General features: G+C 41.9%; 1 protein-coding gene across 10 annotated transcripts; it reads left to right on the top strand.

Moving 5' to 3' along the window:
• Positions 1-8,636: 8,636 nt before the first annotated feature.
• Positions 8,637-13,386, top strand: LOC127771569 (GDSL esterase/lipase At5g45920-like). 10 transcript variants are annotated; one of them, XM_052297494.1, is made up of 3 exons: positions 8,637-9,154; positions 9,223-9,569; positions 9,801-11,836. In XM_052297494.1, the coding sequence occupies exons 1-2, from the start codon at positions 8,900-8,902 to the stop codon at positions 9,292-9,294; spliced, it is 327 nt and encodes a 108-aa protein (XP_052153454.1). In that variant the 5' UTR covers positions 8,637-8,899; the 3' UTR covers positions 9,295-9,569; positions 9,801-11,836. The 10 variants fall into 10 exon arrangements, 2 of the variants coding, with proteins under 2 accessions (XP_052153454.1, XP_052153455.1); XR_008017174.1 differs by having other exon boundaries at positions 9,000-9,088; XR_008017178.1 differs by adding an exon at positions 12,747-13,386 and having other exon boundaries at positions 9,015-9,569; positions 9,801-11,292.
• The last annotated feature ends 9,079 nt before the right edge of the window (positions 13,387-22,465 follow it).

Raw genomic sequence — 22,465 nt, forward strand, 5'->3', positions numbered from 1 at the left:
ATCGATGCTATAAGAGTCGGTTTTCTAAAAGAACGAGCACCTATAATATATCATAGGTGCCGGTTTTATTTAAATCGACACAAAAAAACCGAGCCGAGCCGATCAATCGACAGTTCGACACCCATATCCACTCGCTATACTTATCCATTCGCCCACATGGCCGACGTCCTTATCCCTACCCACGTCAACCCCCTCTTCTCTCTCTCTCTCTCTCCCACCCACCATCTCACCTCCCTCGCTGGCGGTGGTCCTCCTCCCCCTCCCCCTCTCCCTCCACCGCCAACTCCCTCCCCACTACTTCCTCCTCCTCCTCCTCCTCCTTCTCCTCCTTCTTGCGCGGGACGGAGAGGTCCTTCAGCTTTCCCCACCACTTCCTCCTCGTCGTCGTTGTCTACCCTCTCGCCTCCCTCGCCGGTAGCATTCCCACCCATGACTCACGGATACGGCGACGACGGTGGCTCCCACGAGCGTATCTAGCGGACGGCGATGGTGAGCAGCGGCGGCAGCAGCCTTCTCTCCCTCTAGGCATCCTCCTTTGAGTTTTATTCTTAGATGTTCTTCGACGATGACTATGATATCGACTTTATTTTTAGATGTTGATTATGTGAGATTGCTGTTGTTTTGCGATGTCGATTCTGTGACGGCGATGTTGATTGTTGGGAGTTTGTTGTGCATTGATTTCAAGGGGCAACGCGTGTTTGATTTCGGGGCGACGTGGGGTGGATGCGCTCGGTGCATGGGCTCAATTTGAGCCAATGCATCGAGATGACTTCTTTTCTCATCCCGGGTGACTCAAAGGTGCCACCTGTGCCGGATTTCCCAACCAAAACATAAGTGCATTTCTGTAACAGTGTATGGAGATACATGGGATGTAATCCATCTAGTTACTCTTTATTATTTTGGGGGGAAAGTCCGTGTTTGCAATTTTGGCCCGAGCCCAACAAGTCCACCATTGTAGGGCAACCCCAGAATTATATCGTCCAGTGCCATTTGCGACCAACACATAATTTTGGATGACTGGGATCCATATATGCATAAATAACATGACACCATTTGATATAAAAGCCACAGTGTCGATAATGACGAAAGGAGATGTCACGCTCAGAAATTTAGCCCAAACTTCCAGACTATTTTGTGTATTAAATCCCTATCCAGGACCAGTCAGGGTACACAAACGACAAATTAATATACAGATCCAAACGTAAATAAAGCGTAAAATACTTACAGAAGAGGCACTTAGTCCTCACACCGAAACAAAACCAGCAGCAATGGAAAAAAGGCGATCCTAGCGGGGCTTCAGCTCCACTCCACACACAAAACTCAACTGGGGTCTGAGTCTTGGTCCTCTAACTTCGTCTTCAACTCAGAAGCACTACACTTTTGAAAGAGGGAATAATAGCAAGGCTGAGTACAACCACCGTACTCAGCAAGCCACACCAATGACGCAAGCGTGTAAGGGGACACAAGGATGGTTTGTGGCTATTTGCATAAAGGCGGTTGCAAAGCATTTTATTGAGCAAAACAGTTAACCAATTGATTAATTAAGGCAAGATTATATCTCCATTGATCAACGCTACACCATGTTGAATAGGCCCAACCAAACCACCTGAACTACACCAGTTCATTAACAAATTATTAAGGATGGGACTAATCATGGTGAATCTAGTTCATCGCCCATAACCGCGGGCACTGCTATTCGAATAGTTTTACTCTGGCCAGAAATGCACAACTGTACCCACAAGACACAATCACCAGCATGTTACCATGTCATCATGTGCCCATGATGAACATGTCACCATGTCGAGTGATTGTGACAAGACCATTCGCATAACTCTCCCTTAACCATCCACACCACGCTAAGGTTTCACCCCCACCCCCTACCCCGGAGGTGAGCAGTCCCCCGGTGCGCTGCGGTGAATCTGGCAGTTGGACAACCGGACACCCCGGCCGACCCAACTCCATCACGCCTACCCTCGCCACCGGTGCCTAGGAAAGGGTCGAGCTATACTACAAGTCAAGCAGTTACCCGCTCCCGCTTGTGTTAAGCACAGTAAGTCTTCCAGGGTTTCCTGTGAACCGATCCTTAATTGCCATGGGTGCGACTAGCAAAACCATGCACCCACAGCCCACCATTCAGTCGCATTTTAGTTGGATAATTACGACCAATGAAACATGGCCGAATGTCTCGAGCTCGCAGGTCGTCATGATACTAAATTATCCCATTTTCTGAGCTAGTGGTAATTAAGCATGGCTAAACATATATAATTCAAGCTAGGTCACATAAGTAACATGAGCTAGGCAAATTATCACCTAAGGTTAGCAAAGGATAGAAGTCAAGTAAACATGACACAAGCGAGCAGATAGGTAAACCCATAATCCCATGTAATTAGCAAGACATGCAATTTTATTTGCAAACGATAAAACATTTGTAAATTAGGTTCAACATGCTCAAGGGGAATGTATGACTTGCCTTGCTTCTTCAAAACGTCTTCTGAACTCTTTTCCTCACGACCGCGGACTTCCGAAACGGCGGAAACTACGCATAGGCACACAAAATGAGAAAAAACTCTAACAAAAACCAAGTAAACAGTACATAAAAAGTAAACAAACATGAAGAGCTCAATTTTAGATGAATTTTGCAAGTTGAATGGCTCAATTCGGAGTTCGTATGAATTAGATACAAATTTTAGAAGTTTTGAGCCATTAAATGAATTTCTGGAATTATTATTGATTTATTGCGCAATTATTAATTATTTTTCCAAGGAAAATGTTATCGCTGGCGTCAGCAAAGAGGCCGGCGTGGACGCGTCCACCAAGGGCGGGCCAAACACGTCAGTGGTGCCAAAGGAGTTAGTCCACCGTGGACTGAGTCCATGGTGGTGGTGAGAGACAGAGCGGCGGGTTGGCTCGCCAGCCAACCCGACTGGTCGGCTAGATGGCCATTGGCGGCGAGCGGCGGCGCGGTAAGTGGCGGAAGGGAGTAGAGGTGGCGGGGGAGGGAGAGGGGTGCTCACTGAGGTGGCGCCGACGAGGGGCGGCGGCCAAGGGGGCATGGCGACGGCCGGCGGCGGTGGGCTCCTCGGGACGGAGGCTGGACTGTGCTCCTGCGGCGGAGAAGAGGTGGCCGGAGTTGTGCTCGCTGCGGCGCACGCGATGGAGGCGGTGGCGCAGCGTGAGGTGGCTGGAAATGGCCCTGAGCAGCGGCCGAAGGTAGCGGTTGCTTGGGTTGGAGGTGGAATGGTGGTTCCGGCGGTGGAGGGGGAAAATAGAGTGGAGACCGGGGTGCGGCGTGGCGCATGTCACATCCTGAATTTCGTTTCAGGATTTATAAAGTATTTAATAAATTATTATTAGAATTTATATTAAATGTTCATTAATTTACAAGTGAAGTTAAATGTGGGAAATAAAATTTCCTAAATATAAAGCATAGATGGATTTAATTTTTATTAAATTCTTCATGGTTAATTATACTCTTTGGAATTTTCTCGGATTTTTCGGAGCTCAATTCCTAATTTTAATCATACAAAGAACATTTCAGTAATTACCCACATATTAAATTAATCATTAAATGGTCTAATTATAATTTTTTTAAGTACTTTGAGTGTCCAAGTATTTTCAGGATTTTTCTTGAAATTATTTGAGCATTGGAAGTATTTTTAACAATTCAAAGATCATTTAAGTGATTATTTTAATTGGAAAAGTAATAAAATTCTCCTCCCTTGTCTTAGGCTGAATCCCGCCCATTCCTTTCCTTCCTCTCTCTTCCGCCAGCCCAACCCGAGCCGCCTCCTCTCCTCTCAGCCCAGCCGGAAAAGTCTACTTTCCCTCCTTGCGCTACTGTTCATCTTCCAGCTCAGGCAGAGCCCGAGCCAGCCGTGCCGTGCACAATGCCGCTGCCTCCTCCTTCCGAATCTCACCTCCCCGTTGCTCCTTTTTCCAAATTAGTTGAGGGGAAATATTCCTCTTATCATCCTCTATCTTTACCCCCAAAAATCGGAGCTAATCGTTGAGTATCTTATCCGAATCGAACTCGTTTTCGAGTTTATCTCCAAAACCGAGTTTTTGATTTCCCAGATCGATTTCTTGCGGGAGGAGTCCGATCTCTTCAATCCAAGGCTATAAATAGGACCCCCTAGTCCTCCTCTTTCGTTTGCCCCCTCTCCCGTGATCTCCCGTGCCTCGTAGTGCTGCCGCCACGTGCTCCACCCCGCCATCGTCGCCGGCCGAGCTCCATCCGCGTCGCGCCGCCGCCTCCGTCGTCGCCGCCGGTCGCCGTCACCACCGTTAGGTGCGCGGGAGGGTGGAGAAGCCCGGCTGCCTGTCCCCCGAAGCCACCGACCACCGCAGCTCCGGCGCCACCGCCGACCGAAGCCGCCGTCGCCGTCCACCTCGCCGCCGGCCGTCGTCCGTCGTCGTTTGTCGTATCGGTGAGCACCATTGAGTTCGCAATGTTGTCCTCTACGCGTAGGTGTCCTCCAAAAGTCCGGCCGACCACCCTAGCTCCGGCGAGGTCGCCACCCGTGCCGTGGCTGTCGTCGATGACGTCATCATGACATCATCATCTCCTCTTTTTTAGTTTTTTTTAATAGATTAAATTTTCGGAAATTCATAACTAAATCATCGTAACTCGGATTCGAGTGGTTCAAGTTGCTAAATTCATCTAAAATCATGATCTACATGTTAAAAATATCCACATGTACTGTTTATGCTTGTTTTTGTACTGTTTATTTGGTTTTTATTAGTCTTTTTCTTCGTTTTGCGTGTTAGCTTGTCGTTTCCATCGTTGCGAAGGTTCATGCGTGCGTCGGAAGTGTTCAAGAAGATTAATTGAAGACCGATTATTGCAAGGCAAGTCACACAGATCCCAAACAACCCTTTTGAGCATGTTGAACCTGTTTAAACCTAATGTTTTATTTCAACTTATGCATTATTTTCGAATGTCATCGGGTGGTGAGCCTTTCCTGATTAATTAATGGCCGAAGATGACTTTATTTTCCTATGGGTTATAATTTGATTAGCTAGGACCTTATATATTGGTTTGGTTCAGCTAAATGCTATATATATATAATTGCTTAGCCATGCTTAGAAACATTAGCTCATTAATGGGATGAATCATATATACTACATTATTATTTAAGGTTATATTTAATGGTAGCTCACGATGGTTAATCGTGTTATGATAATTAATTGATAATTAAAACTTGATTAAAGGTGGGTTGTGAGCACATGGTTTTGAAGGTCGTGCTCATGACAATTAAGGACCGGTTCGCGAACTACTGTTGTGAGACATTAACCGTGCCAACCACAAGCCAGCGTGGGCAACGGTTTTACCTTTTGTATAGCATGGTTCATTGCGGGGCACCAGACTGTGAAGCGGCGAGAAGTCCACGGGGGTCGCTGGGGAGTCCATGCCTTGTTTTATAAGGGGGTGATTATGATTCAGGAATGGTGCACTGTGGTGAGTTGTGTTGTGCAGGGGGTATTGTCACAGCCTCTATTCGGGTACTTTCCAGTATTGCGACGCATGGTAGACATGATGTTGAGGCTGTGTCTTGTGGGTACAGTGGTACATCTCTGGCCAGAGTAAAACTATTCGAATAGCCGTGCCCGCGGTTATGGGCGAGTTGAGCAATGTTTTTCGTGATTAGTCTCACACCTCTCACAATAATTATTGATGCTATAATTGGTAATAATTTGCTTAGCTCCTACTTTGGAGTTAGATCTATACAGCCGGGGTTGGTTGTTCAGGTTTGGTTGGGCCTGTGCAGCATTGGGGTGCTGTTCAGTGTTGATTAAAATTGATGATTAATTACTCTACTGTTTTACTACTCTTAAATCTTTGCTAAATGCTGTTTTTGCAAATGACCCTATATTATGCCATCCTTTGGTATCCTTGTGCACTTGCATATTTACTGTGTGGCTTGTTGAGTATGTCATATGCTCATTCTTGCAATAATCAATCAACCTCAGTTGAAGAAAAAGGATCCAGAAGGAGAAGACGTTTGGCTTATACCCCAATTGAGTTGCCTGTGGGAGTGGAGCTGAAGCCATCGCTAGACCGTTATTCCGCTGCTGTTTTTCTTTTCTTTTGTAAGTATGTAACGTTATTATTATGATGGATTTGTATATTAAATTGTCAGTTTGTGTACCTCGGCTGATTCCTGGACGAGGGTTTTATGCACAAATTAGTTCGGAAATTATTAGTGAATTTCCGGGCGTGACAGCGCGGCAAAGCAAACGGCGGTGGCGGCGCGGCGCGTCGACGAATAAGGCGACGACAGCGTGCAGCCAGAGCTCATCGGTTAGCGGCGGAGGTGGGGATCGGCGTGGAGAGCGTGGGAGAAGGCGCGGCGGGCTCGGGCTGGAGAGGGGAATGGGAGAGAGAGCCTCGGGGATGCTTTTTATGGGCGCGGAGATGGAGATCGTGGCCAGGAGAGGCGGAAACCGGCGACGACGTGGGCGGATGGTAGGTCAAACTGGCGCCAGTTTTCTTGGAAGGAGTGGGGGAGGAGGCCGGGGATGTGGGGCGACGAGGTCCCAAGCACGAGCGCACGTGCGCGGGGTGGAGAAGGGAGCGGCGGAGTGGCGCAGGATGTGTGGCGTCATGGGTGGGGCGGTGGTTGCCAGCTCGGGATGGCTGGGGGGTTAGGGATGGATGGAGGAAGGGGATGACCCCGACGGGCGGCCCGGGAGGAAGGAGGGATGACTTGGGCCGAGCCCAAAGGGAGGAAGGGGAATTATATTTGGTTTTCTTTTTATTATAATTGGTTTAATGAACTTTGTGCTATTAAAATTACTTCTTGAGCACCGAAAATTCACGGGAAAATCCGGAGAGTATATTAAGACAGAGAATATTACAAAAATATTTCCGGCTATGATTTTCAAAGGAAATTTTAATTCCCTCAATATTTCACCTGATTAAATTGCTTTAACTTTTAATATAATTTCTAGAAAATGCATTATTTAATGATTTTTAATCCCGAACGAAAATCAGGGCGTGACATGATATATTCATCGGATTTAACTTGCCAGTCAACTTCAACCTAAGGTGTGCCCGTCAACCACTTGATGGTGACGACCATATGCATTACACACATAAGGAGACTTGACTCAAATTACTAGAAATCCACAAACATTTCAATTGCCCAAAATTCATACTCATGTCAAGATAGTCCTAAAGCAAGAGACTAACTAAACACTTTCATCACAGCATTGGCATAGAGTAATAAGGCATACAAATAATTAAACTTTAGATTACAAAGATAGCCACAAACCTCCCTTTGCTTCCCCTTGCACGAATGTATCGTTGGTGTGACTTGCTGAGTATTGTGGTTGTATTGTTATTATTCCCCCTTTTCATAAGTCTTACTTCTGAGCTGAAGACAGTGTTAGAGGACCAAGACTTATATCCCAGTTGAGTTTTTGCTTGCAGAGTGAAGATGAAGCCCCGCTAGGATCGTCCCATTTTCCGCTGTTGCTGCTGTTTTCTCTTTAGTGTGAGGATAGTGTCTCTTTCATAAGTATTTACGTTTTATTTAGTTTGAATCTTTATACTAATTTGTTATCTTGTGTACCCTAGCTTGATTTCTGGACATAGATTTATAAACAAAATAGTCTAAAAATTTTGCTAAATTTTTGGATGTGACACAATGAAACATGTGTTTTTAGTTAATAATATAATCCCCTCCAAAGACTTTGCTGGGAAAAGAAAAACTAAATCTCACTAAAGAAGGAGAAAAAAAGAGTCTCGTTTCTGGCTAATCAATGGTACAAAAGTTTTTGACCATAGCGATATCGTTTCCACAAAGTTAATATAATAATAATATATTTATCAACTATTACCGTTTGTAAAATTAAGTTTTTGTTTTTTTAGAATTACACAGTACAATACAGAGACTCACAACGCACGCGCACTCACCCCTATGAGATTCTTCGGAGACTAGGCCGACAAATTCTTAAGATTGACAAAGTCACTACGCCTCGCTGTCGACGGGTACATTTCCACAAAGTTAATATAATAATAATATGTTTATCATTACACAGTACAATGCAGAGACTCACAACGCACGCGCACTCACCCCTATGAGCTTCTTCGGAGACTGGGCCGGCAAATTCTCAAGATTGACGAAGTCACTACAGACGCCTCGCTGTCGACGGGTACATCGCCTACCACTGAAAGCACAACGCTGTTTAATCCTAGAAAATTCGTTCTCATGGGGAGTCGAACGCAGGACCTCAGGTGCTACTGAGGCTCTTGTAACTACTATGGTACAGGCCCTTTCACAAGTTTTTCTAATTTATATTAGAGTCACATTGAAGTTGACACTAAGGCCCCATTCTTTTCTCCAACAAAAGTTGGATGAAAATTTGGATATTCGTGACACGCTTTTCAAACTGTTAAACGGTACGTTTCGTGCGAAAACTTTCTATATGGAAGTTACTCTAAAATATGATATAAATATATTTTTTAAGTTTATAATAATTAAATATCAATAAATCATACGTTAATATCACCTCGTTTTTGCATAACACACTTATTAATATTCATCTACACTATAATTCACCAACACTGTCCTACATCTTTCATACTTAATTCATCAAATCTAAGAACCAAAAATCATCCATCGCATCGCATCCAACGACAGAACACGCACGCGGGATCACTGCCAGAAAAATCACGCACGCGATCGTCGCACGCCTTCCTTCGCACATCGCCCCACAGCGCCCAGATCGGCGCTCACCCTTCTCTCCCGCAGCCCTTCCAAATCCGTGCTTCCCCCGTCCCGGGTCCGATCCTTCTGCTTCCTCCCGATCGATTCCCCGCGAAGTGCATCCGATCTGCGTGGATCTGATACCCTCCCTCCTTACCCCTCCTCTCCGGCCGCCGTCCCATCCCGACATGCGTACGTCATCGTTTCTTGGAAAGGCCGACGTGGTGCTGCGCGGGTTCAGCGGCTACAACACGCGGTGGGCGCTGCGGGTGCTGGCGAGGGCGATGGAGGGTGCCGCCGCCGTGGGGGCGGCAGACCCGGTGGCTGTCACGGTGTTCTTCGGCGCCAACGACACGTCGCTGCCGGATTGGAAGCAGGTGCACCAGCACGTGCCGCTCGACGAGTACCAGAGCAACCTCCGCGCCATCTGCGCCTACTTCAAGGTTCTGCTTGGATTGATGCTGCTGCTTTATGGTTGCTTTAACTCTGGTTTGGTTTGGATCTTTCGCAGGAGCAATGGCCCTCCACTAAAATTATATTCATCACGCCTCCACCAATCTATGAACCATTGAGAATCCGATAAGGATGGAAAGGAATAACAACAAGATGGTTTTAATCGGTTTTATGTTGCTATATGGCATTCTTGTTGCATTTCCCTGTTGATGGCATGACGGTGTATTTGCCATCCTCTGTTTATTTCATCCATGGCATTAATTCCTGTTAATTGTCATGAACAGACGACAATAAAGGGGTCAGCCAGGAAATTGCTTGTGCTCTCTGTTCATTGAATTACTCCGATAAAAATTACTTTGCTCAAGAATTTAAAACCGAGTTCATAATGCACCAGTACAGTACAGGGTATGCAATTTGACCACCATGTTGTATGTATTTCTCATGTAAAAGTATGTGTATTCTACATTATGGGATTATTTCATATTTGGTTTATCGGGTATATATCCAGTCACCACTTGGTGGCCCTTAGCTTGATCTGAAGATTCTTTTTTCAAGTTACAAAGTAAACAATGTTTCTTTTTTTTTTTGTAAAGAGGATTTGCGAACCTTACTGACTGTCCCTGTCTTTCCTTGCAGGGACATGTATGGAGAAGATGACCCTTCAAAACTACCTGAAAGAACCAATGAGGCTACTGGCACTTATGCACAGGCATGCCTGACAGTTGCTAAAGAATTGAACCATCCAGTCATAGACATCTGGACAAAGATGCAGCAATTTCCTGACTGGCAAACATCTGCATTATGGTATGGATCTATTTCAAGTGACCTTATACCTAAACTTGATGTATGGATGGGCTTAATAACTGTTAAGGGCTGCCATTTATGCTACCAGTAGCCTACTTTGCAGATTGTGCAAACAATCTGATCAAACATAATAGTTTTGTACTTCTGTTGAGAGTAGAAGTTCTATAAAAAATGTAGCTTCATGGTTGACTGTTCTGCCTAAAGATTCTTGCTGCTTACTAAGATGGGGAATCACCTTCCTGTTGTCACTCTTTCTGAAGACTCTATAGTTAAGATATTTAACCGAACAAGACGAACTTGACACTCTCCATAACAGTCATTCAGTTTTCTTGCTTCTGAATTGTGCTTAGATCAAAAGATTATGTTGTGTTAATGCCATGAAGTTCCCTTTTCAAATGAATACTACACGTGGAACCTAAAGTATGCTGAATTTTTATACAGGAGTATATGTTGCTGTTACACTTGAGAAGCATATGCTACCATGTTTCCTACTAAACTGCATATAGTGCAGTTATTTCTCATATTTTCACCTCCAATTATGGCAACAGGTTCATGGCATTGGCCATTTAGTGCACGGGTTTGGTAAATCCCAATGAAAAATAGTGGTGTTTGATCATTCCCTTGGTTCCTTTTGTATAGCTTTGGTTAAGCTTCTGAGTGAGGTGCACTACAATTCCTTGTATGCTACTGAAGGTGAGTGCTTATTTCTGTGATATGGGAGGAAAGTAAGGTTTCCTACAATTCCTCGGTTTTTTTCTATACCATGATTTCTTGTATAGCTACTCAACTTCTTGGAACCTACTCATATTTACAACTGTGTTTCAATATGGGAGTCTTTTCTTGCATACAAATTCTTATAAAGATTTATGTAGTGCTCAATTTTTCACTTCATCTATGTTTGTGAGAAGAGATAGTTTTGAGAAACGATTATTACAAGTTAAAATGTTTCCAGCTACAACCAATACACAGATTTTAGTTCACTGCTCAATTTGACATCAAATTTCTTGGCTGGAATTGCCGCCGAATCAAGTAAAGCCTTATATATATATCATAATTGAATAGTTTATAGGAATATGGGTCAAAATTATATTATTATTGATTTGTTTCCCTATTTGCCACTGTACCACCCATGCATGATTTACGGTGTGGAGGTGATCGTGTCCCAGCGATTGTGTGGGAATGCACAATGAATAGGCCTATCTTCTCTGTACACGTCACCGTCTATAACACAGACATACCCTACAGTGCACAGAGTCGTCTGATCCTAAAGATGCCGGCCTACATCGTGCTCTCCATCCTCCGAGCCCCCTCCCCTACAAACAAGGTTAAGTCAATTTCTCATTTTTTTCACATATATTCTGAGATTCAACCTGGACAAAACTCATCTCATTGTGACGTAGTACATTGTATTAGTTCAGTTTTGGTTTGTTTTGATTCATAGCAAATGCATTATGCATGCTTGCTGGGCTTTGCAAATCATAATCGTAAACAGCAAAATCATGTATTAAGTAAAAAAAACAGCAAAATCATGTATGAACTGTTGTCTTTTCTTCTATTGTTACAAAAAAAACCCTAAGATGGAGCACAAATATTACGCTTGTAGGTAACCCTAAGATGGAGCACCAATATTATGTCTGATCCTAAGATGAAGTTGTAGCCGCATTCAACTGATTATATGTGAGAAATTTATATTATGTGCTTCAAGTTGGAGAATGTATTCACCTGGCTATACCATTTTTGGTCATGTTTATTATAAAATTGAACTATGAGTGTGCAGACGATGGAACTCGTTTACAGTGGCATATATGTTAGTTTGAATTAGCTTCTTTTTGTGCCATGAAATTGTGAACAATGGACTTTCGGAACCATACCATTTATTTCTATGCGATAAGACAGTGAACAATGTTACTAGGCTCGGGATGCTGGTTTGATACTAATTACTACTCCCTCCGTTCAATAATCTGGATGGGATCAATTTCCAATTCCTGTTTAAAAAAAATAAGGGACAAGTTTAATTTTTGTGTAATGAAAATTATTGTATGGAGTTGATCCGATATGACATGGCTGTATTTTGTTATTAGGTTTAAAATCGATTTGGCAAAACTAGATCTCCTGTTCAAAACTTGAACAAGCATAATTGGGCACCATGGCATCACCTCCATGTCAACCCTGACCCTTTTGTACCTATTTTTCCCCATTGCTTTCTAGGATCAACAATTCAATGCTACTAAATCTCAAGGCCTAACCTTTCTATTTGTATGTGCCAGTCAATCCAATGAAGGAATATTTTTTTTGATTATCGATGACCAGGTCTGGTTCTGCCTTTTGGGAAAAATATACTACTCATGTGCATATTACCAGGTCTCATTTTGTGAAACATGAAAACCATCTCATTATGCTAATTCTGGTTAGGTACTACTTTTAGTACAGGGAGCTCCTTTCTCTTCTTGATTTATCTTCGATTGGACGAAAATGTTAGAAGAATGTCAATTTTCAATTTTTAATTACATACTAATTTATCTAGGCATCATATATTCTCATTATGCTACTTTTGGTTAGGTAGTACTTTTGGTACAGGGAGCTCCTTTCTCTTCTTGATTTATCCTCGATTGGACCAAAATGTTAGAAGAAATGTCAATTTTCATTTTTTAAGTACAAGCTAATTTATCTAGGCATCATATATTTCTTTTATGATGAAATGGTGCATTCTTTGTTTGCGATTTGATTTCTCGATATGTTTAAGATTGTAGTATTTCCTTGTTGATTCCTTACTCACAGCTGAACAGAAAAGACTCCGAGATGCTATATTGAGAGCGGCTTGTCTATATGATGGAAGGAATCACTATATATGTGATGACGGACTTCCAAATATGCATTACATGTTTCTATTGTTGACCCATGACTGGCTTGTACAATTAGTTCAGCTGAAGTTGTAATTCACTCCATATGTGTCTATAATCATTTTCTGTGTAATCTATAAGTATTACTATGCCACTTGTAAGAAAAAAAAAGTGATGTGACTGAAAAAAATAAAACCACTGCTTAATTCAGCTATAAAGGCAAATAGAATTGCACCATAGTGTTTAGCATGCGCATATTACTAGTCTACATGAGTTTCAAACACCGCCTAAGTAAATGTAAATTCATAAGCATGGAAATTTTTCTACCGTTTCTGAAAAATAATAATAAAATGATACGTTTCATTTATATATACCATTTTCAACCATTACGACGAGGACATTAGAAAATCCAAGCGGTGGCTCCAACAGCGAGTAAAAGGGATCGATCGATCGGGCCGACCGGCCATTTGGTTAGCATTATTCCTTGCATGATCTAGATACGGTCATCGCACTTACTGAATATGATGTTCATAACGAGCTCATAATACTAGTAATTAAGTTAACTCCGTTCCTGTCATACCAACATCTCTGGACAATTAAGTCAAGCCAACATGGCACAATATGTCTGCGGTATGACCAACCCAAAACATGGCTTATGTGACTTGTCTTGTTTGTGTAGTACGCAGTATAATATGCAGGACCTTGAAGGAGTCAACCGGGGCATATGCATCGTTTGTGTGTGACCATTTATGCCGTCCTTGGGCCTTACGGAAACTTAAAAATCATCGGAAAATAATGTGTACTCTAGTCTTGTTGCGTTTGGGTAGCCGCTACTCCAAGGCATAGGGTGTTGTTGATTCGAGTCAAAACGCGGCTTCAGAGCTAACTAGATGCCTGTTTAGTTCGCGAAAAGAAAATTTTTGAGTGTCACATTGGATATTTGACCAAATGTCGGAAGAGGTTTTCGAACACGAATGAAAAAACTAATCTATACTAATATAAAAAGGAGGAGTTGGCCCCTCCAATCCTACGGGCCAAATCATCCGGATTAATCTATACCGTCCATCCATGCGCAAGATTTCTCCACCGCACGATTTCACCGCCGAGGATTCCACGCGTGAAGACTTCGCTCCTCCTCCTCCACCCGCGGCCGCGAAGACATCGCTTCTCCTCCTCGCACGCTCATCCTCCTCCCCGCGTGTACTGAAGCCGCATCCTCGCAGGAGCTCCTCCCCGCTGCCGCCGCTCCACTGAAAACTCGCCGGAGCCGCCGCCACTGCCGCTACCTCCGTCGGATCCTGCTTCTTCCCCCATCGCCGCAGCCGTCCTCCTCGCTCGCTCCTCCTCCTCCCCGTGTGATTTAAGCCGCATCCTCGCCGGAGCTCCTCCACGCTGCCGCCGCTCCGCCGCATCCTAACCGGAGCAGCCGCCGCCGGATCCTACTTCTTCATCACCGCCGTGGCCGGAGCCGATCTCGGCCCCTTCCGCCGCCACCGACACCGCCGTGCACTCCACCGCTGGCCAGCACCGAGGTCGGCCCTCTTCCCCATCTGCCACTTCATCATCAGATCACCAATGTTTGCCCCATTGTTGAAAGCCTATAGTACGAGTAAGTCCCTCAAATCCTGTTTCTTTTCTTAACTTCTCCGTACGTGTGGAAATTTTGATCTCTATGTCTGATGATCTTTGTTCTTGAGCCTTGGCTATGTTGGATAAATATTCAAGAAACCTAGATAGTGACTGCTGATACGATTCCTGTTATGTCCTGTCCGATGCTGAATCACGAGGGATTCTCCAAGAGGACGGGAAGCTGTCAAACAGCACCAGGCAGTCAAGTTGTAGAGATGGTGAAAAGTATGGAGAAGCTGCAGTCAAGTTGCTTGCTGCTAAGTTAGGACTAACAGGTGATTTTTCATCTGAATACCAATCCAGAAATATTGGGACAATTTGACTAAATAACTGCTAATTATAACCAACGCTTTGCTCTAAGTTTTATTGGATGTTTTCATTAGTGGTATAGGTTGCTTATGTAATCTATGTGAATTTTCTGTAGGTGATTTCTTTGTATTTCTTTCAAACTTGTTACTGTATTTGTCACTGTGAAGTGTGAACAATGTGAATATTTTCCTTTACTGTTTAATATTGCTTGCCACTAATCATGATGCGAAAAAATAATTGAGGCAAAGAATCATGCCTTTCTGCTACGCAAAAATGTAAGCCTTTATTCTGCGCAAGGGCACAAGCATGATTCATGCATAATGGTCAGGAGCCGAAGAGCTAGAAAATATAATATGCAGCTAGCTGATTTGTTATTATCAGCTGTTTTTGAGTAGTACTTAATTTGTTTTCTAATTCATGCATTGTAGGATCAATGGGTGCTTGCTGATAAAAGAATGCATATAAATAACAAATGGTGGAGGCGGATAAGGAGGCTGGTCAAGTCCAGCCTCCTACAACTATGTCACTGGTAATATGCTTTACTATAGCTGATCTTTTCCTTCTTCAGTCATGTTCTGTTCTGCTCTACTTTCCACACCTCTCCTCCCCCACCAAAAAAAAAGTATGGAACATCATTACGTAGAAACTTTCTTTCATTTCAAATGAAAATTCATTTAATTTTGGGTTTCTTTTCCTTTTTTGCATGTTACTGATGGTAAGAGACTATGTTGCTAGATGTTCATAACCTGCGAAAATCATAAACCTAAATAGTTGAAAGCAATATTTACTTCATGAATAATGCTATTGATACTACTTTTTTGGATTCTACATAAAATCTGTAATGTGGACCGTTTATACTTTGATAGTTCACAAATTCCATTCTTGAATTGGTCATTAGTGGTTGTACTTGATATAGACATACATCAAGGAATATTGTTTATACTATTTTCCAACATAGCCAAAATACTTATGTGAATATCAAATATGTTATGTTATACAGATAACGGAACAAATGATTAACTCTGTTTTGGTTCCTTTTAGCAGTACAACATCAAAAAAGGAGATTATGATATCTGAAAACTACAATCGTGAAATTTGAAAAATAAAGTGCATCAAGTTTGCCATGGAGATGGCAACTACCAACCCATAGTCATGCGGACATCAAGAAACATCATAGGAGCACCTCACCATCACATGGCTATGAGCAAGAGGGGTCTGCTAGAGTAATCCACTGAACTTTGTTGAACTTGTAATTTTCATCTGCAAGCTCTGGTTATCTAATTGCTTTGAATTTCTTATCATCATTCAATAAACCAGCTGCTGTGAATTCCCAAAACAAAGCTGGATGCGCTAGACACCATCTAAAGTTGGTCCATGGCAACTCAATTTCTTCTAGCAAATACAGTATTATGAACAACAACTTTTCATGATTCTAACCTCCAATAATCTGAAGTTCCCAGTTTGATTATATAATCTAGGAACCAAATCATGAAGCTGGCGACATTGGTAAGAGGTAATGGTCTATATTAATCTATATTGAGCTACGGTTTGTATTTTGTTATAGGGGTAAATTATGATGTCCTTTTATAGGAGAAAAGTTTAGTTGGTCAATGGCAGGATCATCTCAGCAGTAAGCCAGTAAACATACTAATGAATCTGAAAAAATTCCATATAAAAAACATTGCAGAGTAATTTTTGGAATGTTTCACGTCCAATTTGTATTCCCCCTTTATTCTTCTCATAAATTATCTTATGATGAGACATTGGCCTTTTTATTTAAGATCAAATTTATGAGGCTATTCAATTGTGGCCTTATTTTTGCCATATATATAGGATAGCCATATGGGGCACCATGGTGTGTGCGTGTGCTGGTGATGCACCATGGTGTGTGCATGTGCTGGTGATTGTTCTTCTCCAGCTGCATTATGCATCTCTTTTCAAATCTTATGATAGGTGCTTGTGATGCCATCCAACAAAACCACTGGTTATTTTGCTGGTATACTGATATTAGGCCCATAAATGAATGTTTTTTTTTTGCTTTTTACATTCTTTGGTGATGAAGTTTGCAATCTATGACATTAGAAAAAAGGTATGGTGATTGTTTCTATTTTTCAGTATGTGATTTTTCCAATGTTTTTCAATATGCCTATTTTTTACACATCTATACTCCTTATGCATTATGCATCTCTCAATAGTTGAGAGCCTTATTTTATTTTCCTTGCAGGAAATGCTGTTGATCAATTTAATTTCGTATTACGCTACTGTAAGATGGCTTGATAGGAGTTTTGCAATACATACTGCACTACTGTAGGTACTGGCACAGTTTGAGAGCACAACATATAGAGTTTCCTTATTCAACACAAAGGCCATATCGTTTCATTCAACAAATGGGCTAATAATGCCATTACATTTGACGCATGCCACTACATTTCAGAACACAAATTCAGCCATTTGTTTCAGAACACTACATTCCTGAACAAAGCATACATATTTGTTTTGTGGTTTACAATGTGATGTTTATATCACAGGCTTTGTGTACTTGATGCTGGAAAACATTTATGACTTTATATATACTTCCTCAAACAATTTAAGATTCTCTTTCTTGATTTGTTTCTGCATGTAATGGTGAGTTTCCTGATTACTAATAACTGTCATATGGCTTCATTTATATTCGACCCTATGGCAATGTCGGAACTAACCGGGTTTGATTATTTGTGATCACCTCAAGTGTTGCTGCTTAAGCCAAAGGAAGAGGAAAAACTTTTATATAAGCATTTCATTTCATATAGGTTCCCACATCTTTTCTAGGTACTATTGACACTCTAGAAAAGATTAGAAGGCCTTCTAGGTAACATTGATACTCCTGTCCAAAAGGTGTTTGACGAATTTGGAAGGCCTTCGCTGATTGCTAAATATTTGGAAGGCCTTCGTTGTTTGCTGAAGATAGACCAAACCTGTTTACTTAAACAAAAAATAGATGGTTGTGGGGGAACATTCATCTTTACATTCTTTAGCTTTCCCTAATTTTTTAGTATCTTGTAGTACATGAAATTGCAATTCCTTTTACTTACTAGAAAGTAAATGTCATGCATTTGCAACTTTGTTATACAACGAATATATCAACAGGGGTTTGTGAGCAATGTTTTGAAAATTAGATTATATCATGTAAGGATTTCATATCTTTTTTCACCAAGACTATCTTATGAGTTTTTAGCCTGTATTTTGTGTTCAAATCTTGATGTTTTCATGCAGTCAATCTTGACAAGAATGCCACCATCCTTTTCTTTTTTGCCATGGATTTCATTGTTATGCTGTAATCTGGTGTGGAATATGGGAATGGCTACTTTGTACATTATGAATATACATGTACCTTTGTTGGCTAGAAAGTAGTGTGATTCAACACAAAGGATTTTATAGTAATCATCCAAATTGTCATTTTACTATGGTGTATGAAACTCTATTTTTACCTCGAGATTTTTATGGAGTGTACTGTCTTTTTAGGTCACTAGAGGCCTGTTTAGTTCGTGAAAAGAAAATTTTTTGGTGTCACATTGGTTGTTTGACCAAATGTCGGAAGGGGTTTTCGAACACGAATGAAAAAACTAATTTCATAAAAATCGCGAGACGAATCTTTTGAGCCTAATTAATCCGTCATTAGCATATGTGGGTTACTGTAACATTTATGGCTATTCATGGACTAATCTGTTGAGCCTAATTGTGCAATTAATTTTTTTAATCTACATTTAATGCTCCATGCATGTGTCCAAAGATTCAATGTGATATTTTTGGAAATTTTTTGGGAACTAAACCAGGCCTAGATAAAACTGTTGGGACCTGGTATATCATTCATTAGCAAGGTATATAAATATAATAAATAAATGTAGGCTCTAAAAATGGTATGGAAGATAATTACAAGAGAACCTTAAAAGGTAGGCAAATTTTGCTAAAGACACTTCGACTTTGTGGTTTTAGCTGCGGGACACCGCCCAAACTCACTTTTGGGGGAAAAGATTCCATAAATATGGTAATTTGTCAATGGACACCGCGCTAATTAGAATAATAATTTCCGGTTGAAGAGGAGAGAGAAATCACGTGAAATATCAAAAAAGCCCTTGGGCCCATATGTCAACTCTATCTCCTATCTGTCTTCTCCTCTCTCTCTCTTCTCTCTCAGAGGGGCACGGGGTGGTGTCGGTCACCAAGGCTCGAGTTCATCGCGGCAGAGGAGATGGCGAGGACGGCGGGAGCAGCCACCGCGGCTCTCGCGGCGGAGGACGGCGAGGAGGAGAGTCGCGTTGTCGTCGCCAACTGCAGCCACTCCTACAGTGGAGGACGACGAGGACGGTCGGAGCGGCTGCTGCAGCGCTCACGGCGGGAGCGGCGGACGACGGCAAGGCCGTGGCGATGCGGCACGGGGCAGCGCCGGGCAGGAGGAATGCGTACCAGAGCCAGTCAGTGCGCGGGACAGAGATGATGAGTGCGCCGACGAGGCGGAGCTCGGCGGGGGTGCGCTCCTCGCCGCTGAAGAATGGCTGGATGGCGATGAGGCCGGCGAGGCGGAGGTTGGCGAAGGTAGTGGAGGCGAGGGCGTAGTGACGGGCGACATGGTGGGCAATGTTGGCGCCCGCGCTGTACCTAACGACGAAGGAGCATGTGACGTCGAGCAACAAGGTCGGCCCCCTCCTTGAGGGGGATGCGGCGCCGGATCGTGCCGCCCCCGTGCCGCTTTGCCACGGCCTCGCCATCCTCCGTTGCTCCCGCCACGGCGGCCGCTCCCGCCGTCCTTGCCATCCTCCGCCGCGGGAGTGGCCGCAGTTGGCGACGACGACACGGCCCTCCTCGCCGTCCTCCGCCGCTCCCGCCGCAAGCGCCACGGCGGCTGCTCCTGCCGTCCTCACCTCCTCCACGACGAGCTCGAGCCCCGGCGACTGACGTCGCCCCATGCCCCTCTAGGAGAGAAGATAGAGAGAGAGGAGAAGAGAGATAGGAGATAGAGCTGACATGTGGGCCTAAGGGCATTTTTGACATTTCACACGATTTCTCTCTCCTCTTCAACCGGAAATTATTATTCTAATCGGCGCGGTGTCCATTAGCAAATTACAATGTTTATGGAGTGTTTTCCCCTAAAAGTGAGTTCGGGCGATGTCCCATGACTAAAACCACGAAGTCGAAGTGTCCTGTAGCAAAATTTGCCTAAAAGATTTGAAGTATTCATGGTACAAAAGGACTTTGAGATCAACAAATAAACTAGCAAGAGGCACGCGCTACGCAGTGTGTCACTCTACCAAATAAGGCTGCAAGATGCAACATTTATAGAAAAAAATCAAAGCTATTGATAATTTTAAATTAACAATTACATGCTATAAGGAATTCTTATGTCTAACATGAGAAAATAACCACTTCGATACAATATTGTTGAAGATTTTAAACCATGCACATGGACGACCAAATACTCCAATCAACAATTTGAGAAGAGAATAAGAATATCTCCACGGAGCACATAACTGAGCCTTCTGTCGAATACACAAATGCATAACATTGAAATTGTTTTGTTGTTTTCTCTTAAAAACATCCTAACGCTGAAATTGCTAATGAATTGATTATCCTAACACTGAAATTGCTAATAAATTGATTATCTTTCAGAGATACATCTCTTTCACTAAATGGCGCAATAGATCTGTGGTAGAAAGTGAGAATCCACGAAACATCTTGAAGACGTGCAGCATACCAACCTTGTTTTTTCTGCACTTTTAGGCAAAAACATCAAACCCATCAGAATTCAGAACAGAATTGCAGGTTCAGCAGTAGCATTTGATTTTATGTATTCGTAAGTTTCTCACTTACATAATATAATGCTAACACTTGTGGCATCGGGCATCGACTGCTTGTAATCCCAGACGACACTGAAAGCAATTACCTAGAAGAGACTATGTACTTCAATTCTCTCCTGTTAAGATAGGGAAATCAATTCTATTCTTATGGCAAGACAAATTACCCTTTGTACTCTAATATATTTTTGCTGCATCCGCAAACAACAAAATATAAAGTACCAATTAATGCACAGTGCACAACCTTTGTATTGCTTCTATGGTTAACATTTTAGTAATTGTATCACACATAAACCTTTCTAGTTATAGCATCACCACATCAATACCAGAACATATGGACTAAAAAACATGGGTACTACTAATCCTATCTTACTATAAAGTTATCTCCCACTAACTCCTTAAGCTTAACATGCAAAGATGTCACATCATCATGCACTAACAAGATGCCACATCATCATCCACTAATTAACAAGATGCCACATCATCATCCACTAACAATGATCACATTTAAACACCATGCAAACATGCTATATCTTTATAGTTTTTATAATTTAAGAGCTTTTCAAATACAAACATGTCAAATTATCATCCAACATAATTCACATAATGTTTCAATGTATATCTTTATTAAGTTTTTTGATATCCTATATACTTATATGGTTCATCCTTACTTAGTTAGAGCTTAAATGATTAATCTATGGTCCAAATTATCTTTCTCCTTTTTTTTCTCTAATTAAGTCATATTACATCAATTGTTTTTAGCCTTGAGATGAATAATCTACGGTCCAAACTATCTCCCTACTTTTCTTCTTCCATAAAGTCATACCACCTTACTTATTACGTTTGAATCACCATTCTACATACTATTTAAATTTAAATTATCATAAACCACATTAATTTACTTAATCTGATGTTATCTAGCTATCTTACACATTATTTTTTTATTGTTATCATACTAAATTCCCGCAGCAATGCGCGGGGTTTCACCTAGTTGCTTTAGATGTTAGGCCACAGCTACTGCAGAAGATCTGGTGTTGGGCCTTTAGATGTATTTAGTTGTGAACTAAATCATATACACATTTGACATAGGATAATTTAGATGTGAGAACTAACTTACGTATTATTTCATGATACCAATGACATGGTAGTACTACATTCTTGTGTAAAGAGTACAAACATAATGAAGGACGGACGGTGGAAGAAACAACCGACCGGAATCTATTTCATCTAAAAGAAGTTGTTTGGAAGGAAATGCCCAGATTTGGTGGTTCATCAGCATTGCATACACCTGAAATTTTAAACTGGAACTAAATTTCTGAACATTTAAATACATATGTAGTTTATTAAATAGGATTTCAAATTATGCAGGGCTAGTAGTCTAATATCTTGAAAGCCTGAAAATCAAATAACCAATAGAGAGCAGGGTTTTTTTTCATTATCTGGTTTTGACAAAGCATATGGGAAAACAATTGAAATATATGCCACTACAACAGGAACCCCTTCTAGCAACGAATTTATGTATTGCTAGAAGCCCATATAAGCGTTGCAAGTGTCGACAGCAACACATTTAGTATGCATTGCCTATGCTGGCGTTGCAAGGGTAGGCTGGGTAGCAATACATGCTTATGTGTTGGTGAAAATAGAAATATTTGTTGCAAGCTTGCAACAGATAGCATCATATAGCTCTATTCGTATAGTATTATTATGCGTTGCTACTATCAATAAATCATCACTATTATTTTTCCTATGCATATTATGTAATTTTCAATTTTAATAATAATTGGAATCAACCAGATATATAATATCGGAAGCTTGAATCACATAATTGGAAAACGAATATCAATAATAGATTTCATCCATAAATAGGGATGATATATTTTTGCATGTGCAG

The sequence above is a fragment of the Oryza glaberrima genome, chromosome 4 (assembly GCF_000147395.1).
Source record: "Oryza glaberrima chromosome 4, OglaRS2, whole genome shotgun sequence".
Taxonomy (NCBI): domain Eukaryota; kingdom Viridiplantae; phylum Streptophyta; class Magnoliopsida; order Poales; family Poaceae; genus Oryza; species Oryza glaberrima.